This window comes from Lonchura striata, chromosome 6 (genome assembly GCF_046129695.1).
Source record: "Lonchura striata isolate bLonStr1 chromosome 6, bLonStr1.mat, whole genome shotgun sequence".
NCBI classification, from domain to species: domain Eukaryota; kingdom Metazoa; phylum Chordata; class Aves; order Passeriformes; family Estrildidae; genus Lonchura; species Lonchura striata.
In genome coordinates, this window is record NC_134608.1 from 55,000,078 (window position 1) to 55,019,608 (window position 19,531).

The 19,531-nt window shown below is 42.3% G+C and overlaps 1 protein-coding gene across 1 annotated transcript in view; it reads right to left on the bottom strand.

Annotated features, from left to right (window-relative positions):
• ANO1 (anoctamin 1) overlaps positions 1-19,531 on the bottom strand; it is a 71,021-nt gene that overhangs the window by 28,673 nt on the left and 22,817 nt on the right. The window contains exons 2-7 of the mRNA XM_077784365.1: positions 11,800-11,978; positions 9,150-9,476; positions 6,735-6,833; positions 5,626-5,777; positions 4,329-4,383; positions 1,841-1,892 (exon numbers count right to left, since the gene is read on the bottom strand). Coding sequence (XP_077640491.1) covers positions 1,841-1,892; positions 4,329-4,383; positions 5,626-5,777; positions 6,735-6,833; positions 9,150-9,476; positions 11,800-11,978 — 864 coding nt within the window. The remainder of the gene's footprint in view (positions 1-1,840; positions 1,893-4,328; positions 4,384-5,625; positions 5,778-6,734; positions 6,834-9,149; positions 9,477-11,799; positions 11,979-19,531) is intronic.

Sequence of the window (19,531 nt, forward strand, 5' to 3'; positions counted from 1 at the left end):
GATACTAATCACCTGCTGGAGGAGCAGCTCCAGGAGCGCTCAGTATCTTGCGGTATCATTAATTTTCAAAGCCCTATTTAAGATTATACAGGTCTATGAATTGTCTGCAAATGTTTCCACACTCCTGGCAGAAACAACTGGTGAGCAGATAAATTATTTTTCTAGGGCTGTGAGAAGAGCGACACAGTACCCTTCTACTACAGATCTGGACTTAACAGTGAAGCCAGACTCACATTTTCACAAAATTTTCCAAATAAATAACAAAGGCTGCAGTGTTCCCCTGGGCAGCTGCTTTTTTCCTCCTGGGCAGCAGTGCTGCAGCATTATCTGTGTTTGTTTAAATCTGTTTGCCACCTCTGCTAGGTTGTAACCCAACATTCCAGCACTGGAACACAAAGGAGCTGATTGAGTTATGATGGGTTGGCCTGATGGCACTTTTATCAGCAATATTGTGTGGCCTTGCCAGTCTCAGGTAGAAGATCCATACAGGAGTCCTAACACTCTACCATACATGAGTGTCTTCCCTATTCAACTAATCACTACTGTGCTTCCCACTTTCTGGACCAAAAAAAGAAAAAAAAGAAAAATCAACTGAGAAACCAACTGCAAGGCAAGAATTCAAACTGAGCTGTTTGACCTTCACCTTTCAAGAGCCAAAAGATGTAATTTCCAGTGAAAATGATCCAGCACCAGACTCGAAAAGGGTCTCAAAAGTCACAGAATAATTTGAATTTCCCATGCTACAGAGAACAGCACTTCTGTTAATACTGGCTGGACACCAATTTTTAGTGTATATTAGGAGTCAACAATAGTGCATTATATGTTGTAACTTCAACACAAAAGTCAAAGCATGGAAATAATTTGTGGCGTAATTGTTCTTCTATTATTTGATGTCTTTCTGAGCAGCTGATGGGTCAATATTGAACAGAACTACCTGTAATTCAAGTTCCTATTGTTTTATTGAACTTCTTGTAGGCAAATATGTGCTGTAACCGATTTCAACATTTACCAAACATTTTCTTCCATGTTTATGCACTTTTCTCACGTTTGGAAATTCACCCTTTGTTTGGATTTACCATTTGTTTGGATTTACCATTAACTATTTGTTAACTTTGGTCCCACAGTCAAGTGTGTATCTGTGTATCATGTATAAAATAAAGTATGTAACAGCTGAGCAGGATCAGCTGCCAACAAATCTTTAAGGTGATCTGATTTGCAATTCATCTTTATTATGAGTTCATTTCTTACAGCAGAAACCCTAGGGCTGAAATCTTGAAACTCTTGGTTGTGGTAGTACACACTTCACATCCCCTGACTTGCAGCACCTGCTCTGAGGGCTGAGGAGCCCAGTTCCAGTGCAAGCCTTGGCCCCAGGCTGCTCATCTCATTTCCACTCAGGACAGTCACCAGTCAAGACCATTCCCTTCAAGTCACTGGAAAACCATCACACTAGAAAATATGGGGCTCCTGCTTGAACAAAATGGGCCAAGTCACAGACTTTGACTGCAGGTATTGGATTTCACAGAAATACCCTCAATCCATTTCAGGGAGCGTAGAACATCTCACCTGCTGGTTTATGTCACCATCCATCCTAAGTCACATCTGCAGGGGCTACATGCTTACTTACCATTTAATTTAGAGTTTAATCTATAAATTCACATTTGAGAAAATGTCAAACAGCTGCATAAATTGAATCAGATTTCCAAATAAAACAATTACATCCACATACATCAAATTAGAGAGCAGGGGGAAAACCTAAACTCCACTGCCATTTGCAACATAAAATTATTTTCAATACCTGAAAAAGATATTGATCTTAAAGCTAAATAAAGTTCCTTACCCATGCTATATTTTGCTTTGGTACACGTTGTTCTTTTCAATATTTCATAAACCTACAGAAGCAAAAGAAAAGACAGGGTTACTTCAGACACCACCAGTGAAAAGCACAATCTTTTTGTGTACAGCTCAAATATTGGCCAAACCATGATGTGGATGAAGTTGTCACTCTTTAATAAAAGTCACGGTGCTCAAGAGAGCAGGGCTCAGAGCTCTGTGTGCTGTGCTTTCTGTACAGGAGAGAAAAGCTTAGCTAAATAGTCAGCTACCAGGAGAACTGGTGGGGGCAAACAGGGTTACATCTACCCCCTGGCATAACAGAAATCCAGTTTTTGCCCATGTTAGCCATCGATCAGAGCTCAGGGGTGTTCTTCCACCTGGAGCAGCTCTTCCCTGGCCTCCAAGGGCACAGGCCAGGCTGGCTCCATCCCAAGGAGCTGTGCAGAGCTCCGGGCTCACGGAGCATACAGAGCATGCAGCCTGGACTAACACAGGCTGACCTTAACATCTCTGAGCCTGCCTGACCTCGGCGGCAAAACAGATGTATTTATTTTGGATTTATTGCATTTATTGTCGAGTAACCTTTGCACAGCTCAGCAGGCTGCCCACAAGGTTCAGCTTTTGGCTGCTCCTGTGCAGCAATGCTCTCTGGCAGGGCAAGCAGGCAGCACAGGGACACCTGGAGCAAAGGCACCTTCTGCCCACTGCCTGGCCCATCGAGGGAGCTGGGGACTGTTTCCCAGCTCTCTAATCCATGTGCTAATTTGACTCTTGCCTAATTCACTGGAGGAAGCAAGTGAGGGCATCCGGGGCAAGTCCCACAGCTCATACAAGTCTGTCGTCTTGTAACCCCTGTGAATTAAAGGGCTGTCAGAGAGATTTCCAGTTATATATTTTTTTATTTTCTTTTTTAATAACTAAAAGGTCTTTGGCTTAGTTTCTATTCATCAAAGACTCATGGGTAGTGACTAGATTCCTGTTCATTTCACAGCAGGTGGAAGGGTCAATATTTGCACTGTGGTTCAAAAATACATTTGAGAAAGGCAGGGAAGAACTTTAAGAAAGAAGAATACAAACAGAAATGCATACAGAATAAAATGATGTTGGGAAACATTCAATATGTTCTTCATTACTGGGTGATTTGCAGGGATTTCACACAAAGCAGCACAGCATCAGCATTATTCTTATATGCCCAGTGTTCCTTCAGTCCTTTAAAAAAACCCTTGTCCTTCATTTACCTCTCAGCCTCTGCTCTGAGCTCCTGCTTCAGTCCATTTTCCAGTCAGTCTTGCTCACCCTTCTTGTCCCATAGAACAATTTTGTCTTGCTGCCTTGCTCAGCCTGTCATTAATTTGAACTCTTCATTTGTTGAGTTCCTTGTACTTACAAGATTTTTTTTCCCCTATATCTCTGGATATATAAAAGAAAGCCTACAAACAAAAGCCAGGCTTCCCCCCACCACCCCCACCCCCCGTCTCAAGTTAAATGTTTTATTTGCTAATAAACCAAATCAATATATGTGTTTTTATTCCCCATTTCTGTGCTCCTGCATCTGCCTCCCCTGGTCCAGCTCACCTTGCCCCATAACCAGTGCTAACATCAAACCCTTGCTTTTCAGGCTTGTGGGAGCTACACTGTGGAATAAGCTGGAATTTCAGAGCAGGAAAGGGAAGTTGGATATTTTCCACCCCTTATCACCACAGCAATGAAAGGCAGCTATGATTGGGGTATAAGCTCTTTTGGAAACCACTTGGCATCCCAAAAGGCTTGAAGTTAAATATAAGATAAAAGCATGCTGGCAGTCACATTCCAAGGCACCAGTTAGGAGCAGTGGAATGGGGCAAAGATTCCCTGTTATCCTCTGAAGTGTGCTGCAGCCAGGGCTGCTTGGCATGGCCCCTTCCAGCTACCCTGGATGCCACATGAGCTGGCCTTTCAGTTCCTCCTTTGGTGGCTATAAATGAGGCTACACCTTCTTCCTCAACTCTATTTTATGTTTTGTAAGTCAGATAAAAGCCATCAACCTCAACTTTCAATACAACCATTACAGAGAATTTCCCCCAAAAAACTATAAATAATATTCCCTGTAAATACCTGGCTGTTTTGTTGGAATTTGTCTCAGGATATTTAGCAGCATTTTGCAGGAAGAACAATGTATAGTTACAAAAAGTTAAAGCCCTCGTGGGTGCAAGCAGCTGGTGGGCAGAACAAGTGGCAAAATGTAAATATTCCCAGCTGATGATATCTCTACTAAGAAAATTACCCATGAATTAGAAAGAAGATGCAAATTATTCTCCAAAAGGCAGAAACCTGTTAGCATCAAACACTACTCAGAACTAAATCTGGAATTATTTATAATTTCAGTACCTGATGTCACAGGAGATCCTTGACATTTGGTTAAGAAAGATAAACTTGAACAGGCATTGCACTAATGCTGTTAACACCACGACTGAGGCAATATCCACCATAAATTATTTATAGCCAGTACTTACTATAGTGCTTCTGGTTTTACTGTCGAAGAAGGAATCTTTGTCAGACAAATCAAATCTGTTAAAAGATTAGAAGGAAGCCCATTAGGTAAAAAAAAAAAAAAAAAAAATCAGTAATTTCCTGTTCTTGTTGACCCCTTCAATATTGTCATTTCTCCTGGGGATCTCTCAAAGCTCAAATTAAAGAACAGCTTGTAAAAACCGTGTTAAAAAGCAAGTCCAACACAACTCCCACAATTTAAAGAAGCTGCTTATACATTTCACTGGCTTTATGTCTTTATAGGTTTTTCAGCACAAAAGAGCGTGTGGACACTTGTTGAATCCCTGACCACTGCTGGCCTTGAATTTCTCCTCATAATCTTTAATTTTCCCTGTGAAGCCTCTGGTTCCTCCCTCACATAGCAGAGACACAGGTGGTGTCCCTGGAAAAGCCACCTGCAAACAGTGTGAGGCCCATCCATGTCTGCACTCAGGAGCACATTCTGGACCTTCCCTGAACCTCCAGGAACACCCTACACTCAGCAAACACACAAAGACATTCCTGAAAGCCCAAGGATGGGCCAAGATGTCACACACACTGCCTGGCCCAAGCCCATCAGTGCTCTGCATCTCTGGATGGAACACAAAGCTCTGGGGGTGCAGGGAAGAGATCCTGCCCTAGGTCTGCTGCTTGTTCCAGCAGGCACGTCCATAAACATGGCCTTCAAAGCAGCTCCTCTGGGATGCTGGCCAGGGAAGAGCAGCAGCAGAGCAATCCAGGGCAGGAGAAGCTTTGGCTGGGCTCTACTTTGTGATTTTTTTCCCTACACCCATATCTGCAGCTGTTCTTGCTGATCTGGGGTTGATGGCAAAGCCACCTCTGACTTCACAGCACTTCAAAGGCCAGGCCTGGTTGTCACTACCTGTGTCAGCTGCCCACACCAGTTATATAAAATTATTCTGAAATTTATCAGCTCACATCTCTGGCTACAAGTTTTCCTGAGCATTTCATTTAATGTGGAGAAGAGACAGTTATAAATCATATCATAAATCCCCTTTTTGCAGCCTAACAGGTGAAGTGTACTTATGTGCCACAACAGCAGCTAAAACACACAGAGATTTCGCTGCAGAGACTCATTCCTCAACAGTGAGCCAAAATTACCCCCCAAAAAATAAATTTACTGAAAAATGGGAATATTCTTTACAGCAATGCCCACCAAAGTGTTAGTTTTCATGTTCCCATTCACCCTCTGGTGGCTGAGCTGCTGTCAGAGAGGCTGGAACCTGTGGACATGGATATTCAGGGAAGGCTTTCACTTACAAGTGCTGCTTCTCTCTGGAGAAGGGGTAGGAGAGGCGCTTCACCGTCTGAGGTTTGTGTTCTGCTACCTTGGGCTGGATGGGCTCCGTTATTTTTTGAATCACAGAATTAATCTTTTTCAGGAGGCCATGGGTCTGGTTGATCTGATACATCTGAGGGGGCAAAGAGAAAAAAAAAAACCAACAACCAAACAATAAAACTTTACTGCTTTTTGGTTATCCACAGGTCAGAGTGAACTGTAAGGAATCAACCAGCAATTAGATAAATATTTCACAATAAACTATCGAGGAGTGTAGTTTACATTCTTGAAATCATCCAGAAAGAAAGGCATGGGAAAGTCAAACCAAGGGTTAGGGAACCACAGGATCACAATGGACTTTTTTTATCTAATTGTGCTTCTGATTAAAATCCCTGGTAAGTGAGGCAATAATGGGGATTAATATGAAATCCAAACCAAAATTGTGGTTTTAGTGTTGTATTAAATGATGCTGGGCTTGGAGACTGTCTCTGGCTCCATTATGGACTCCTCTGTGCAGTCTGGAGCCTGCATTTAGGCTGTGTTTAAATATTAATCCATCTCTGAGCTGTGCTCACTGAGCAGGTAGCTATCTATCTATCACAGGTGATTTAGAATTGATGAAAATATACTGTCATTCCTTTAATGACATTTCAAATATTCTGAAAGGTAATTTATTTTGTGGTTGAGTGGCCCCAGCTCCTGCAACTATGACTGACTGTGCATATGAATAGTCACTAAACCCAGTGAGACAAATTCTTATCCTTGTGTTCAGTTTTAGAAAAAAATGTCCAAAAGGCACACAGAAATTTCACCATCAATTGAAACCTCTTCTTCTAAAACATACTGAGGATGAAATCACTCTCATCATGTACAGGCAGTGGTAGCAGCCAGAAATTCTTAATTTCCATTCTTCTTTTCACTTTTCCCTCTGCTGCCCCAAGCAAGTACGTTTGTGACTTTCATTTCTGGTGCACAGTTCATTGTTTTGAAAACGCTCATGGAAAGAGAAGTCTGCATTTATAAAGTCCTCTGAGAGGAACATATGTTTAAACTATGCCTTCATGAGGAAAACAAGAAAATCAAGACTCACCTTTTTTGTGGGCATCTTGAGCTTAAGGAATTCTGCCTCTCGACACAATACATTCCATGGTGCATGTATTTTTACAAATCCAATCCCATGGATTTTGGTCTTAAAAAAAAAAAGCAGGGGAAAATACTACTGATGAGAGGAAATGAAATACATTACCTCTTGTGATTCATGCATATTTAAGGAACAAAGAGTGCATTAAGGCCAACATGATAAATCTCATTTGTTTGAGAGAGTTGGTTTCTAACAACGGGACAAACACCTCACTGTGCTGAGCTGCTATAGAACATGACTCAAAAAATTCAATTGTCTCCCAGAGCAATTACCACAAGGTTAAACAGATAAAAACTGTTTGGGAAATAAAAGCTAATGACTGCGGACACAAATACAGGCTGAGTCAGTTAAATTTGAAGCAGAGGCATCCAGCCAAAATGGTGTGATTTGGTGAGTGTGTTGTAATTGCTGGGCCTGAGAGGGTCCCTGCTGCTCCTCAAAGGAGCAGACTCAGAATCAAATGTGAGTAGCTCCATTAAAAGCATCATAGTTGGGAAAAGCGGTAGGAAGAACTCCACCAAACAAAGCAAAAGGAGGACAGAAGTTAATGGCAATATTAGTGGTGTGCCTGCAGCCCAGTAATTCTCTGAGCTGTGTTCTAGAGGGCTGGACATGAATGTTTGCTCCTGGCACTCCCACATACACCCGTGTTTGCTCCCCCTGGGGCAGCCATTTCAACGGCACTGGACAAACGATACCCAACTAGGAGGTGTTCAGCAAACAGAAGAGAAATAAAATTCAACGAATCTTTCTAATCCTGCTGCTGCACCACTCACTTATTACAATAACTAGCTTTCACACAGATGTATTCTTATTGGCTTTCTAGAAACTGGATACTCAGAGGACCATGGAATGGTTTGGGTTGGAAGGGAACTTGGGGGTCATCCAGTTCCAACACTCCTGCCATGGACAGACTAGGCTGCCCCAAGCCCTGTCCAACCTGGCCATGTTTTTAATCAATTATTTGTGGACATCAAGCCACTGACCACAACTCTTTGTGTGTGACCATCCAGACATTTAATTGAAGAGAGCTTAAGTGATTTATTAAACACTGTCTGTTTAAGAAGCGTTTGCTCTTTTGGAATCAGTGAGGTCTCCAATGAAGCTTTCTGGCTTTTCAGGCCCAAGTGACTGCAGATCTTTGCCTTTACATGGACATGCTGGCTGTGGAAGCTGATGTAAATCCCCATATCTTGCTTTCCTCTCTACACTTTCATCTCATGTAGTTTGGTGTTTTACACTGAAAAGACAGAGTTCCCTCTCTTTTACAGTGTTCTGGCTTGACCCCTGAGCCCTTCTACATTATTTGAAATGATATTACATGTCATAGGTGAAACCTCCCATCTGGCAAAAGATTTCAGTATCTATGACTTGGCACAGGCAAACTCCTTGTTTCCTACAGGAACCCACAAGCTGGTCAGAAAGCAGGTCTGATTTTCACTGTTAGACAGAGAGGGGAAAGGTTTTGGGCTTTTCTTGTATTGTACAATGTTAAGTACATCTATTACATATACATAATATATAAAAATTAGAAATGTCTGTAATTTGTGAATAATAGGTGACAGATTTATTTTTTGCAGTCTGTTCTCAGGTCAAAATGTTTATCTCAGCTTTTAGATCCTGTAAATAAAACCAGCATAAATGTTTACCCTCTCTCTTGGGAGTCTGGGGCACATTGGTTGGGTCAGATAATTGTAGCAGCTTTCTCTGAAATTAATACTGCTGTGTCTATTTCTACTAATCACACACTGGCAGCACTTCACATACATCATTTTTTACACGGTCTAATGGGCTTTTAATAGAATATCCTGTTTTCACGGTGCAGGTGGAAGATGTTACAAGCTGTACTGTTCACGTCTAAGAATGGAAAGAGCAAACTGTAACAAAGACCCATGTGCTCCAGCAGGAGCATGGATCAGAGCCTCCTGAACTGATTTAATTTTCCTAAAGGCTATATTAAGGAATAAAGATGACACTGCCTGTATCTGATTTTTTTTCCCCTCATAGCTGGAATTACCAGAGGATACAAACCACTGCATACTGTATACCCACCAAACTGGGATTAGTGTTCAGAGCAGTTAAAGCCTCACTTCCAGATAGCCCAACACAGCCCTGTTGCAATGGTGGGTGTGCCACAAATCTTGGCCAAGAAAAGTCAAGAAACTTCACCTCATCAGGGCATTTACAACACCATGGCACACTCCTGTGCAGCCAACTAAAACAGTGGGTGAGGATGCCACTGACTGCCAGAACTGCAATCAAACCCTGCAAGAGCTGAGCTTGTGCAACCTTGATCAGAGCCAGGCTCATAGGGACAGCTCAGCATCCCCCGGGACCTGGCCTCCAGTTTAAAAGGATCCTTACATCTTCATCGCGTTCCAGCTCCAGCCCAGCCTCCACGAGGTTGCCCTCATACTCCTCCCTGCGGAACCTCTTGTCGTCCTCGTGGTAATCCACGTGCAGCTCGCTGTCCCCTATCTCCAGCTGCACGCCCTTCCCAGGGAGTGGCTGGTCCTGCTTGGTGCTTCGGACACTGGCGTCGTTCTGCTGAGCGCGCCTGGCCAGAGTCTTCCCGGCTGAGGACTTCTTGTAGTGGTAAACCAGGATGTAGTCCACCTTCCTCTTGCCATCCCTGAAGTACAGCCCATATTTGCAGTCAGCATCCGGGTTTTTGGATAGGGAATTTAAGAACTGGAAGTGAGGAGAGAAGAAGAGAGAAGAATAATGATTGTACAGCCCAACACAAGCACCAGACAGACCATCCTCTCCTCTCAAGGCTCCTTTTGCCTGGAGCACATGATGTCCTCTCTCCAGAGAGCCAGCAGATGGGAGGAGTCCCCCCATGCTACTTACTCCAAACATTTTTGCAAGTTAACACCTTTAATTTTACTGATAGCCAGCTGGGATTTTATTGGCCAGAAATAAATAGATTGCATGACTGGGATTTAATCTAATCACCAGCACACTGGTTCATAAGTCAGCTACTTGCTGGGTTTGGTTTTCTCCTTCGGGGGTTAATTGCCATTAAGATCATCTGTCTTTTTCCACCCATGACATCTGTAATGCTGCAATTCTGACAAATAGATTAATATCATGTGGAAACATTTCTCACTTCTCTTATCTATCATTGCAAGTCCATATAATCTGAAACAGAGATCATCTTAGATACAGACTGAAGGGAGCCAACTGCTCCTGCGGCACAGCCAAAAACACCATGGAAAGTGGCCAGGGAAGTGGGGTCACTGCTTATTAAGTTCACTACTTCTTTTTTTCCTACTTCTAAAACCTATGTCACTATGCAAACTGATGGTGGCAATGGCTTTATTCCCAGCCTGGGTTAATGCTGGGTAAGTGTTGCAAGATACTTGCAAGGTACGACTCAAAATACAATTTAATTTCCAAGCATTTATCTGAAAACTGCACAGGGCAACTGTAGAAACAAACAAACAAACAAAAGCTACTAACAATTAATTTATTTATACTTTTATAACAGTTTTCATGCATAATTCACAATTTTACCCTTGGAGATTCACATAATATTAAATACAAAATTAAAAAAAAAAAAAAAGGAAGAGAATTCACTAGTAACTGGCATTTGTTTTCACAAAAAATACCCAACACAGGAGTGGCTTTTCAGTGACCAGGGAACTTTTCTGGCTCCTAAGTTTATAGAAGAATGTCCATCCTCCATGGAGAGAAAAGGAATTGTACTCGAAAAGAGAATAATTGGTCATCAGTTGTAAAATGCTAAAATCTATTTGGGATGTGTACACCTGCTTATTTCATACATAAAACACTAAATGTAAGTTATTTTAGATAGTCTTTGCTATCTGCTTCTCTCTCCTTTAGGATTTCATCCCTCTTTTCCATTTTTCCCTAAACCCTTTACACCAAGTTAATAAATATATAATAAAATAATGCAGCATTTGGGGCCATCAAGGAGTTCACTCATTGTCCTCTTGCCTCTATTCCCCATTCCATGAAAACAGGGGATGTTATTTAGCCATGTCAAACTTCTCAGGGCAATCTGTTAATGTTTATGCCCTACCTAGTTATTCTCATTTAGTTGATTTTACTAAGTAATTAAACAGCGGTTTCTGAAAAACTGGGCTGAGCCACCACTGTGTCTACTAAAGCCTCAACAAATTCACTTATATGTGAGAACATCTATATCCCACAGCAAACAGCAAGCAGCCAAAAAATTTGGTTCTTAATTTTAAAGAAATTAATGGTCAGATTATTTTAAGGATGGGGTATAAATGCTGAAAGATACTCATGGGCCAGATATATGCTCTTGCAGGGCTGCTGTGCTTAAATTGAGATGAAATTACTTAGACCATGTAAAGCTCATATCTCTTCAGCTGTGAGTGAGACAGAGAAAAGACATTTCAGTTTCACCACAGCAGGAGGATTTTAACACGCTGACAGAACCATTCCTCCATGCTCCATCCTAATTTTAAGCACAAGCACAATAAATCACATGTTGCTTTTTCTGGTACCTCTTTCCCCAGTGAATCTGTTGTATAGCCCACTCCACCTTAATAAACTTATGTTCAAATTACATAACCAAATTGTAATCATGTCGAGTGTTCATCTTACTAACTTCCTTTAAAATCTGTGTTAAAGAATTTAACTGAGGAGTAATTAATGCCACTGGAAATCTAATTTCTATTGTGTGCTGGAGAAGATCAGTTTAATGTTTCCTATGTTAACAATGGCTTTTGCATGAATTTTTAGACATTCTCTTCTGTTCTTCTCTGCACTGGCAAGAAGATGTAAAGGTTATTGACAGCCTCATTGTCAGATTCCCTACTCTGAGAAGAGTCAGCCCCTTTTTATGCTACAGGTTAAACCAGGCTCTCTTTCTCACACATCCAAGAACCCCCCCCACCACATCAGCATGGACTGTGCCTGGTGGCAATCCTTCCCAGCACCTTGGGAAAACAGAGGGAGAGGATTTCAGAGCATCCTGGGAGTGGAAAGGATGAGGAATAAGCAGGCTGTGGTTACTTACCGTGCTCTCATGCTGGTCGTAGCCGATGTCCTCGATGGCTCGGATGTTGATGATGTGGATGCCCTTCTCCTCAGCAGGCAGACAGGAGTACTTCTTGTTCACTCTCATTCCTATCTCCTCTGGAGCCTCACTGAGATCTTCTGGCAGAAAATCTACCCCATGAAACTCGCTGTCTGTGTCTGAGAAGGAAGGGAACAATTTTATCAAGACACTTTAATCCTGACTTGCTCCTCCCAGAGCCACCCAAAAGCTGAAATGTATCCTGTTCCTGCCCTCTCCTGCCAATGAGCCCTTGGACAGGCTCCCACCCCTTCTCCTTCCTCCCTTCTCAGCTTTCCTCAGCCCTCCTCAGCCCTACCTGGGTCTCCTCCTCCTCCAGAGGAAGAGGGCTCAGTTAACTTTTATCCTACATGGGTGTCTCAGGATGTTTTTACTCTGTGTGCTGATTAAATGATTGTGTTTCTTGGCAAGAGAAGGAAAAAGGCAGGGGGAAAGGGAAAAACTGCTGGTGAGGATAGATGCCATGGTGCCTTTCCCTTTTCAGGAGGCATTTTCTCCTTTAACTTGTTCTGATGAAAAACTAAGTCAAGGGTTTCCCCTCAAGTACCTATGTCCTGCATCTGATTTACTGAACCCTTCTTTAAGTAGTCTTGAAAATCTGGGGGTTTCTCCATCTCAATCTGCTTCTGATGAAGACATCAGAACGATTCCCATTTCATGTTTAATTATATAGATAGGCTAAAGGATTTAATATAAAAATTTCACTATAAACTGAGCAACCATATAAGTGACAGAATGCAAACTGGTGTTTGCATATGGGCACTTATGCAAGCAATAGAAGGCAAAGTGTTCCAAGATTTTATTTTGACACGGAAATAAAATACTGCAGCATTGTACTTTTGGTTTGTTTTTTTTTTTTTTTTTGAAACCACACAGGAGGAGGGCTTGCTTGTCTAAAGAGTGACGATAAGGCAAGAATTGTAGAATTTATAGAATTTATGGATGCTAAATTAGCTTTCCCAAACAACAAAAATCATGAAACCGAATTACCCTGTCTGTGGTTGAACTTCAGGGATAATATTGAGGGAAGAGACAAAGAAAATCCCACTCCCCAGCAAATTTGCAGATGATGTGAAACTGAGAAGAAGGATTGATAAGACGGAGGGTAAGGCTGCCACTTGAAGGGGTTTTGACAGGCTGGAAAAACGGAAACCCAAAAAAGTCCCTTATGCAGCCCAAAGGAGGGAAGGCAAATGATGGGGGTCACATTCCTGTCTTTAACTACCAACTGAGTAGGTACAGACACAGCAGGGTCAGATTCTTCTCAAAGGTGAAGAATGAGAAAAGGACGAGAAGCTACAGACACAAGTTGCAATGAGGGAAATTACAACCAAACATAAAAAAAAAAATCTAAATTATCTAACAAGAGTGATCACACAATGGGAAAGGAATCAGTGAAGCCATAAATCTCCATCCATCCCTGGAGAAGGTCAGAGCTTGACCACACTTGGCCCAATCTGAATGTTGGGAGGGCACTGCAATAATCACTACACTTCTGATCAGGCTCTTCCTGAGAACAGGAGGAGCCAGCAAGGACAACAACCTGCAGGCAGAGGAGGAGGATGCAACCAAAGCCTTGGCACCTGTCCTCAGCTTATCAGAGAAAGGTAAACATTACTGTTATGAAAGCCGTGCTTCTGTGGAATTCGCAGTTGTGCTCCTCTGGAGCTTGCCAACACCACGAGTCTGTGGATGTTCATTTCAGTCCTGGACAATCTGCTCCCCAAGCTGCTTTCTCAGGAACACCAGTGCTCATTAACATCATCCTAACACCTGGGCAGCAATCACCCTCTACGCAGACATCTGCGCAGCCTGTAACACCCACACCTCTGCAGATCTGGGCTGCTGCTCTTGGCTCTTCTCTAACACTCCCCAGTAGTCATCTCAGAACAGACATCACTCATGAGATCTCAGGGCAGCATCACCAAACTCAGCGAGCCACTTGAACAGCAATTTGTAACAAATCGAGGAGCTTTTTTTAGGGGTAATACAGAGATGCAGTCAGAAATCTGCAGGCTCGTGGGAGCAACTGGAATGTTGTAGCAATTCCCTACACGTGTATGGTCTCTGTTTCCCAACACTCACAGGCACATATGGGCAGGCTCCCTGAACAATGGGAAATGAAACAAGTGTGGGCAGCTGCAGAATCCTGTGTACTCAAGCCTTTATTCTGTGGCTACAAAATACTCATAAAATAATACAACTTTTGGAGCTTCATAACTGCAACAACCTGCATTTTTTATCTGGAAGGATGCTGGAAACAACTTTGTAAAAATTGGATTAAGTGCTATAAAAGTTTCCCTCCTTTTCACACGTGCACTAAGTAAAACCAGTTATATCAGATTTTTGCAGAGGGTATTGGAAGAGAAGCACCTTTTACTGACTGTGAATCTGAATAATGGAGCTGTGAACTGAAAAGTGCTAGTTTAGGTATCACCACTGGGACAGGATAGGTTCAGAGGAGAAAATAACAAAGCTTCATTGAGCCCAAACAACCTCTCTGTGCTCTGAAGCTGCACTTCCAAGCAGAGTTTCTTAAGCCCCAGCACAGAACAAGGAGACCTGCTCAGATGATTCAGCACCATTGTGTAAGCCCAAACAATCCCCCTCCCTCCCCAGAGATATTTACATTCCTGTTTACACATCAGTAGCCTGGCAATATTGGAAATAACAAGTGCTTCAGGTAGGCAATGAATCATAGAATTTTGGTTTATTATGACTACTGGAAAATATGTGAACTGTGAGAGCTTTCTTGATATAATCTTAATTACAACAAGTTTGATTTCTGCACTTAAGGATGATGTCAGGATTTAATCCTAAGTAAAGCCATCCAAACCACTTTGGTAATTGCAAACACCCAGGGATTACAAGCACTTCCCTTGTGCTGATTTGGCAGAGGCCAAAGCCTTCTGTTGCAGAACACAAAACCTCTTTTTTTTTTTTTTTTTTTTTTAACATGGAGTAGAAAATATCAAAGACTTAAAACCATGAATATTTTATGTTAATCACATTAGACAAGGACAATAATTTAATCTCAAAATAAATTCATATTCAGAATTATTTATGGCAAGATAGAAGAGGAAAGGTGAGGAGTGAAAATAATAATGTCCCAATTCAGTTAGACTGACATTGTTATATCTTTGTCGGGAGCTGAAAGAGGTGAGCATTATGAAAACTGCTGGCTTTGCTGCCTTCTAATGCTGACTAACTCGCTCTCTTCTATTTATTAAGCAGAAAACACTACAACAAAGACTTGAAGAAACACTCAATGTATTTTAACACAGCCATAAAACCAATCCCAAAACTCCATGGATTTTGAGTCAGCAGAAGTCCCCTGATATTCTGGGGCAGAGAGTCAAACCCATGCTTGAGTCTCCCACTCTGAACAATATGGGAAACAAGATAGAACTAATAAAAAAATCCCTCAAACTTGAAACCACTTCCTCCTCTGTTCAAATTTCAGTCGCAGCTGTTAAAATTTCCAACCTCATCTTGCAAAAATTAACACTAATTTATTATCACTTTTCCACCACTGAAATTTGGCACACTGTGCTGTAACTTTTTCTTATTCAGACACTTTCCACACTGAATGTTGATGACCTGGTGAACCAGACCAAAAACCTGTTGTAGAAACCAATGTATTTTCTCCATGATTCAATCAACATTAATATTATAGTCATAACCATGAATGGTCACTGAATAGTCCCTGGCAAAAAGTATTTTTGTCATTAAAATGAATTTAAAAATTGCTTTCACACAATGCAACTCTTAAAGAAACACCCTGCACTAGTTCTAAAATAAGCATCATCAAGTCCGCATGAGTACCTCTAAACAAATGAACAAATATTTCCCTGCTCATCCTGAAACCAATAATGTCAGTGAAACTGCCTTCCCTTGTTTTCTTTTTCTTTTTTTCCTGGTCTTCTCTTGTTTTCTCTTTTAGAGAGTATGTTTAGAAAGTGGTAGAACAAAAAAAGTCACAAAGACCTCTGAGTTAAAAAGGGAAAGCAGCAGGAAAGTTACAAGACCATGTGGTTCAAGGCTTTTAAATGCCTGCATCCTTATCTTTTTGTTTTATATAAACTATGATAGAATTCAGAATGAAAAATTAAGAATCATTCAGGTAATGAGGAAGCATACTATGAATATCATGCACACACACACATATATATACATATGGTAAAAGAAACAAACACAACCTACAAGTAAATGTTGGATATTTGTTTATGGTATGCTTTTTTTACAGAAAAAAATGTTAGCTTGTGCAATACATTGGATAACTTTTGGATTTAAGTTATTTTCTTGAAGAAAATAATAGATACTGAAATAAAACTCCTTTAGTGGGGTTTTGCTTACTACATATTGCCCCCTAGCAGAAGGATCCTCCTTCAGCACATTCTCACCCAGTTCTCTACCGCCTGTATCACCCAAATTCCAAGTCAGAGAAGAATCCTGAGAAGAATTTCCTAAGAAGAACAAAACATCATCGTCACAAGTGACTCGCCTATCTCTTCCCCTTTTCCTTCCCCCACCTTCTGATATGCTCCAAGGCTGTCAAAGCCCTGGAAGGGCAAGGCCAGGCAGGCTCGGAGCGTCAGCCCAGCCCAGCCAGGCTCCTTCCGACCCGCGGGTCATCCCTGCGGCCCGAGGAGCCGTGCCCGGGAATGCTGGCCAGCAGGCTGGAATGCCAGCGAGGATACCCACTGCTGGCAGGGAGGCCAGTGCTTTTTTTGGGATGCTGACACCTGTTTACAAGGCACTGGCCCCAGACCAACAGAGCTGCCGTGCTCTCCCAGGAACACCCGCACACGTCCCGAACCTCTGGTCTGCTCGAAGGCCTGACATCGGCCGCTGATCAGCTCCACATCAGGGATAACTTGATGGAAATTGTCCCTCGCCCCTCCAGCTGTGAGCAGCCAGATGTTGCCCTGAGCTGTGCTGCTGGTGGAGGGGCAGCAGGTTTCACTGCTACCACCGAATGGCCTGGCAGGAAAAGGGAGCCCACCTCCCCCGGGGCAAATTTAATGTTGATACCTCCTGTCCATCCTTTCAGGGATGCAGATGCTTCCTGCCCATCCTTTCAGGGATGCAGGGATGTTGATAGCACCTGCTCTTCCATCTGCAGAAAGGTGAACCCTGCCTCTTTCATCTACTGTAAGTAGGATAATTTGGAACTCACCCATCTCCTTTGCTTTTCCATTTATTTAAAAATGTGTAGCCTACATCTGTGCTGGTTATTACCTTAATGAATCAAGCATGATGTTATGACCCACTAAGTTTAAAAAAAAAAAAACAACTCAAACAGTGAAATAAATCCTGGATTCCACAGACAGTTTCCTTTGCAGAGGAGGAATACTTCCAAAGCAGAATGACCTTGGTGTGCCTGATGCTGACAACCCACACTGAAGGGCAGAGCCCATCAGACACTTCATGTCCAGTGCTTGGGAGTCACAAAGATGGAAAAACTTCACTTCCTGGCAGGATTGTTTGGATGATCAGCTGGCTTAGCTCTGTTCCTCACTACTGAGAATGGTGGGGCTCTGGAGTGCAGCTTTAGCTTTCTTGGAAGTCTGTCTGCAGCTTTAAAGTTATTGATCTATTATTATCAGCAACATATTCAAAGCAGATTAGAAGGACACGCAGCTATGACATAATTTTTTATTTATGCCTGTCTATTTGTGTTTTTAAATATTCATTTACCCCACTTGCAGGATGCAGTCCTGGGCTTGAGCACATGTCTGATATGACAGAAGCCTTGTGAAATGTAAAAACAAAGAGCAAAACCACCCAAAACCTTTAAAGATAATGAACAGTTTGATTGAAATGGCATTTTCAACAGCACATAAATGACCAGAAAATACAAATTCTGCCATAACACTACTGCCTGTTTCACTAGACCCTGTCAAATCTCACATTTTATGAAAACGCATAAAGCCTCTTCCCATCCCAAGTCAAATTTCACTTTTTTCTCCACAACTATCAACAGCTATTTAATGGTCTGTTAAGTAAATCTGTTTTCAGATATATTTTCAATACACCTAAGTTAAGCACTCTTCTTCTGCCAGGCACCAGAACAATATTATTTGCTTCTGTTACTATTGCACAAGGATCAGCACTAAAACTATGCTCAAGGTTATTGGGAAAACAAAACCAGATATGGGAGAGCCACTGAATCCATGTTTTGTGAATCCTGTTAAATATGTTTTGCAGGGTTATGATTCTCATTATTTTTGTTTGTATGTTCCAAGGGAAGGCAGTTTTTATCAATAGGAGCAGTAAGATGAAAGGAAAAATACTAAAAAGCAGATTATGGTGAGAGAACTGGTATTTATTGGGACAGTGGATACCCAGAGTCTAAATATAAAAGATATCAAGATACATTAAAAATATGATCTATATTTTCCTTTACCAGGCTGTAACAAAAGACTCTTGACACCAAACATGTGAAAATGAAGATCCAAAACTTACTAGTTTTACTCTAAAATAATGGACTACAGCCTCGGGCTGAGGCCATGGCACATGTGCTGACAGGCAGAGCTGCTCTTGATCCCTCAGGTTTCCCATTTGAAGTCCTAATCTTGGGACATTTGCACTGGTGTTTACATTTCCATGCAAAGCCATGACGACTTTTGGGCTACATAAACCCAGTAATGGATGCCTTGGAAGGCTTTGCTTACCTGATAAAGAGGGTTTGGGCCACAGGCACCACATTCAGGAGTTGCTTTTCCACATTGGAGCTGAGGCAGGCAGTCACTAGGGTTTACAGGGCAGAGCTCCACCTTATTTATATACATTTTTTGGGTGTGCCCAGGCAGGTGGAGCTGATGTGGAAGGGTGATGCAGGTGGGAGACACTCAGCTGAGATCCCAGCTCTGTGCTCCCTGAGGAAATCCAACCAAATCCTACCCTGAGTTTTCTTCAGTTGGCCCTGCAGTTTTAACTTGAACAACACCAATATAAGAGAATAAAAGGGCAAGTTCCACCAGCAGTTGGAAGAATCTCCCTCCCTGAGCAAGGGATGCAAATCAGTGATTGGAAAAGCTCATTAACTCCTGTCTATCTATGGGAATGCCATTCCCTGCATTTCCCAGTCCTAAGGAACCAAGCTGGGGTACGCCAGAGGCAGAAGCCCTAAGAAGTGTCGATGCAAGCAGACACTCAGCTCCTTGGTTTTTAGGAAAGAGCTGAGACCTTGGAGGGTGTCATGTCCCAGCCAGGCAGCTCTCCCCATTCCAGGGGATGCTGCAGGAACACAGGAATCTCCTGCTTAGGCTTCCCAGAGTAGCAAAATTCTTGGAGCAGAAAGCTGATCAGCAAAGACAGCTTCCCTTTGGGGCCAGGAAGTAGTGGGCCAGTGCCTTTGTAAGGTTTCTTGACAGCCCCCAGGTGAAAGGAACACTTGGAATGGTTGAGGATGGACATTCTTTGAAGTTTGGCTCAGCAAGGAAGCTGAGGACAGCAGGGCTGAGCCCAGGCTCACCAATTTTTATCTAATACATCTACGTATCAAAAGAGCAGTCAAGATCCAGTCTAAGTATAAACAGCTGCCCTGTAGGTTTTGTAACAGGGGACAGGCTTCCTAATAAACCTGGATTATCCAAAGATGCACCAGTCAATCCCCCTTTCCTGCCCAGAAACAAAGGAGAGGCAATTGCCATGAAATTGCTGTCAC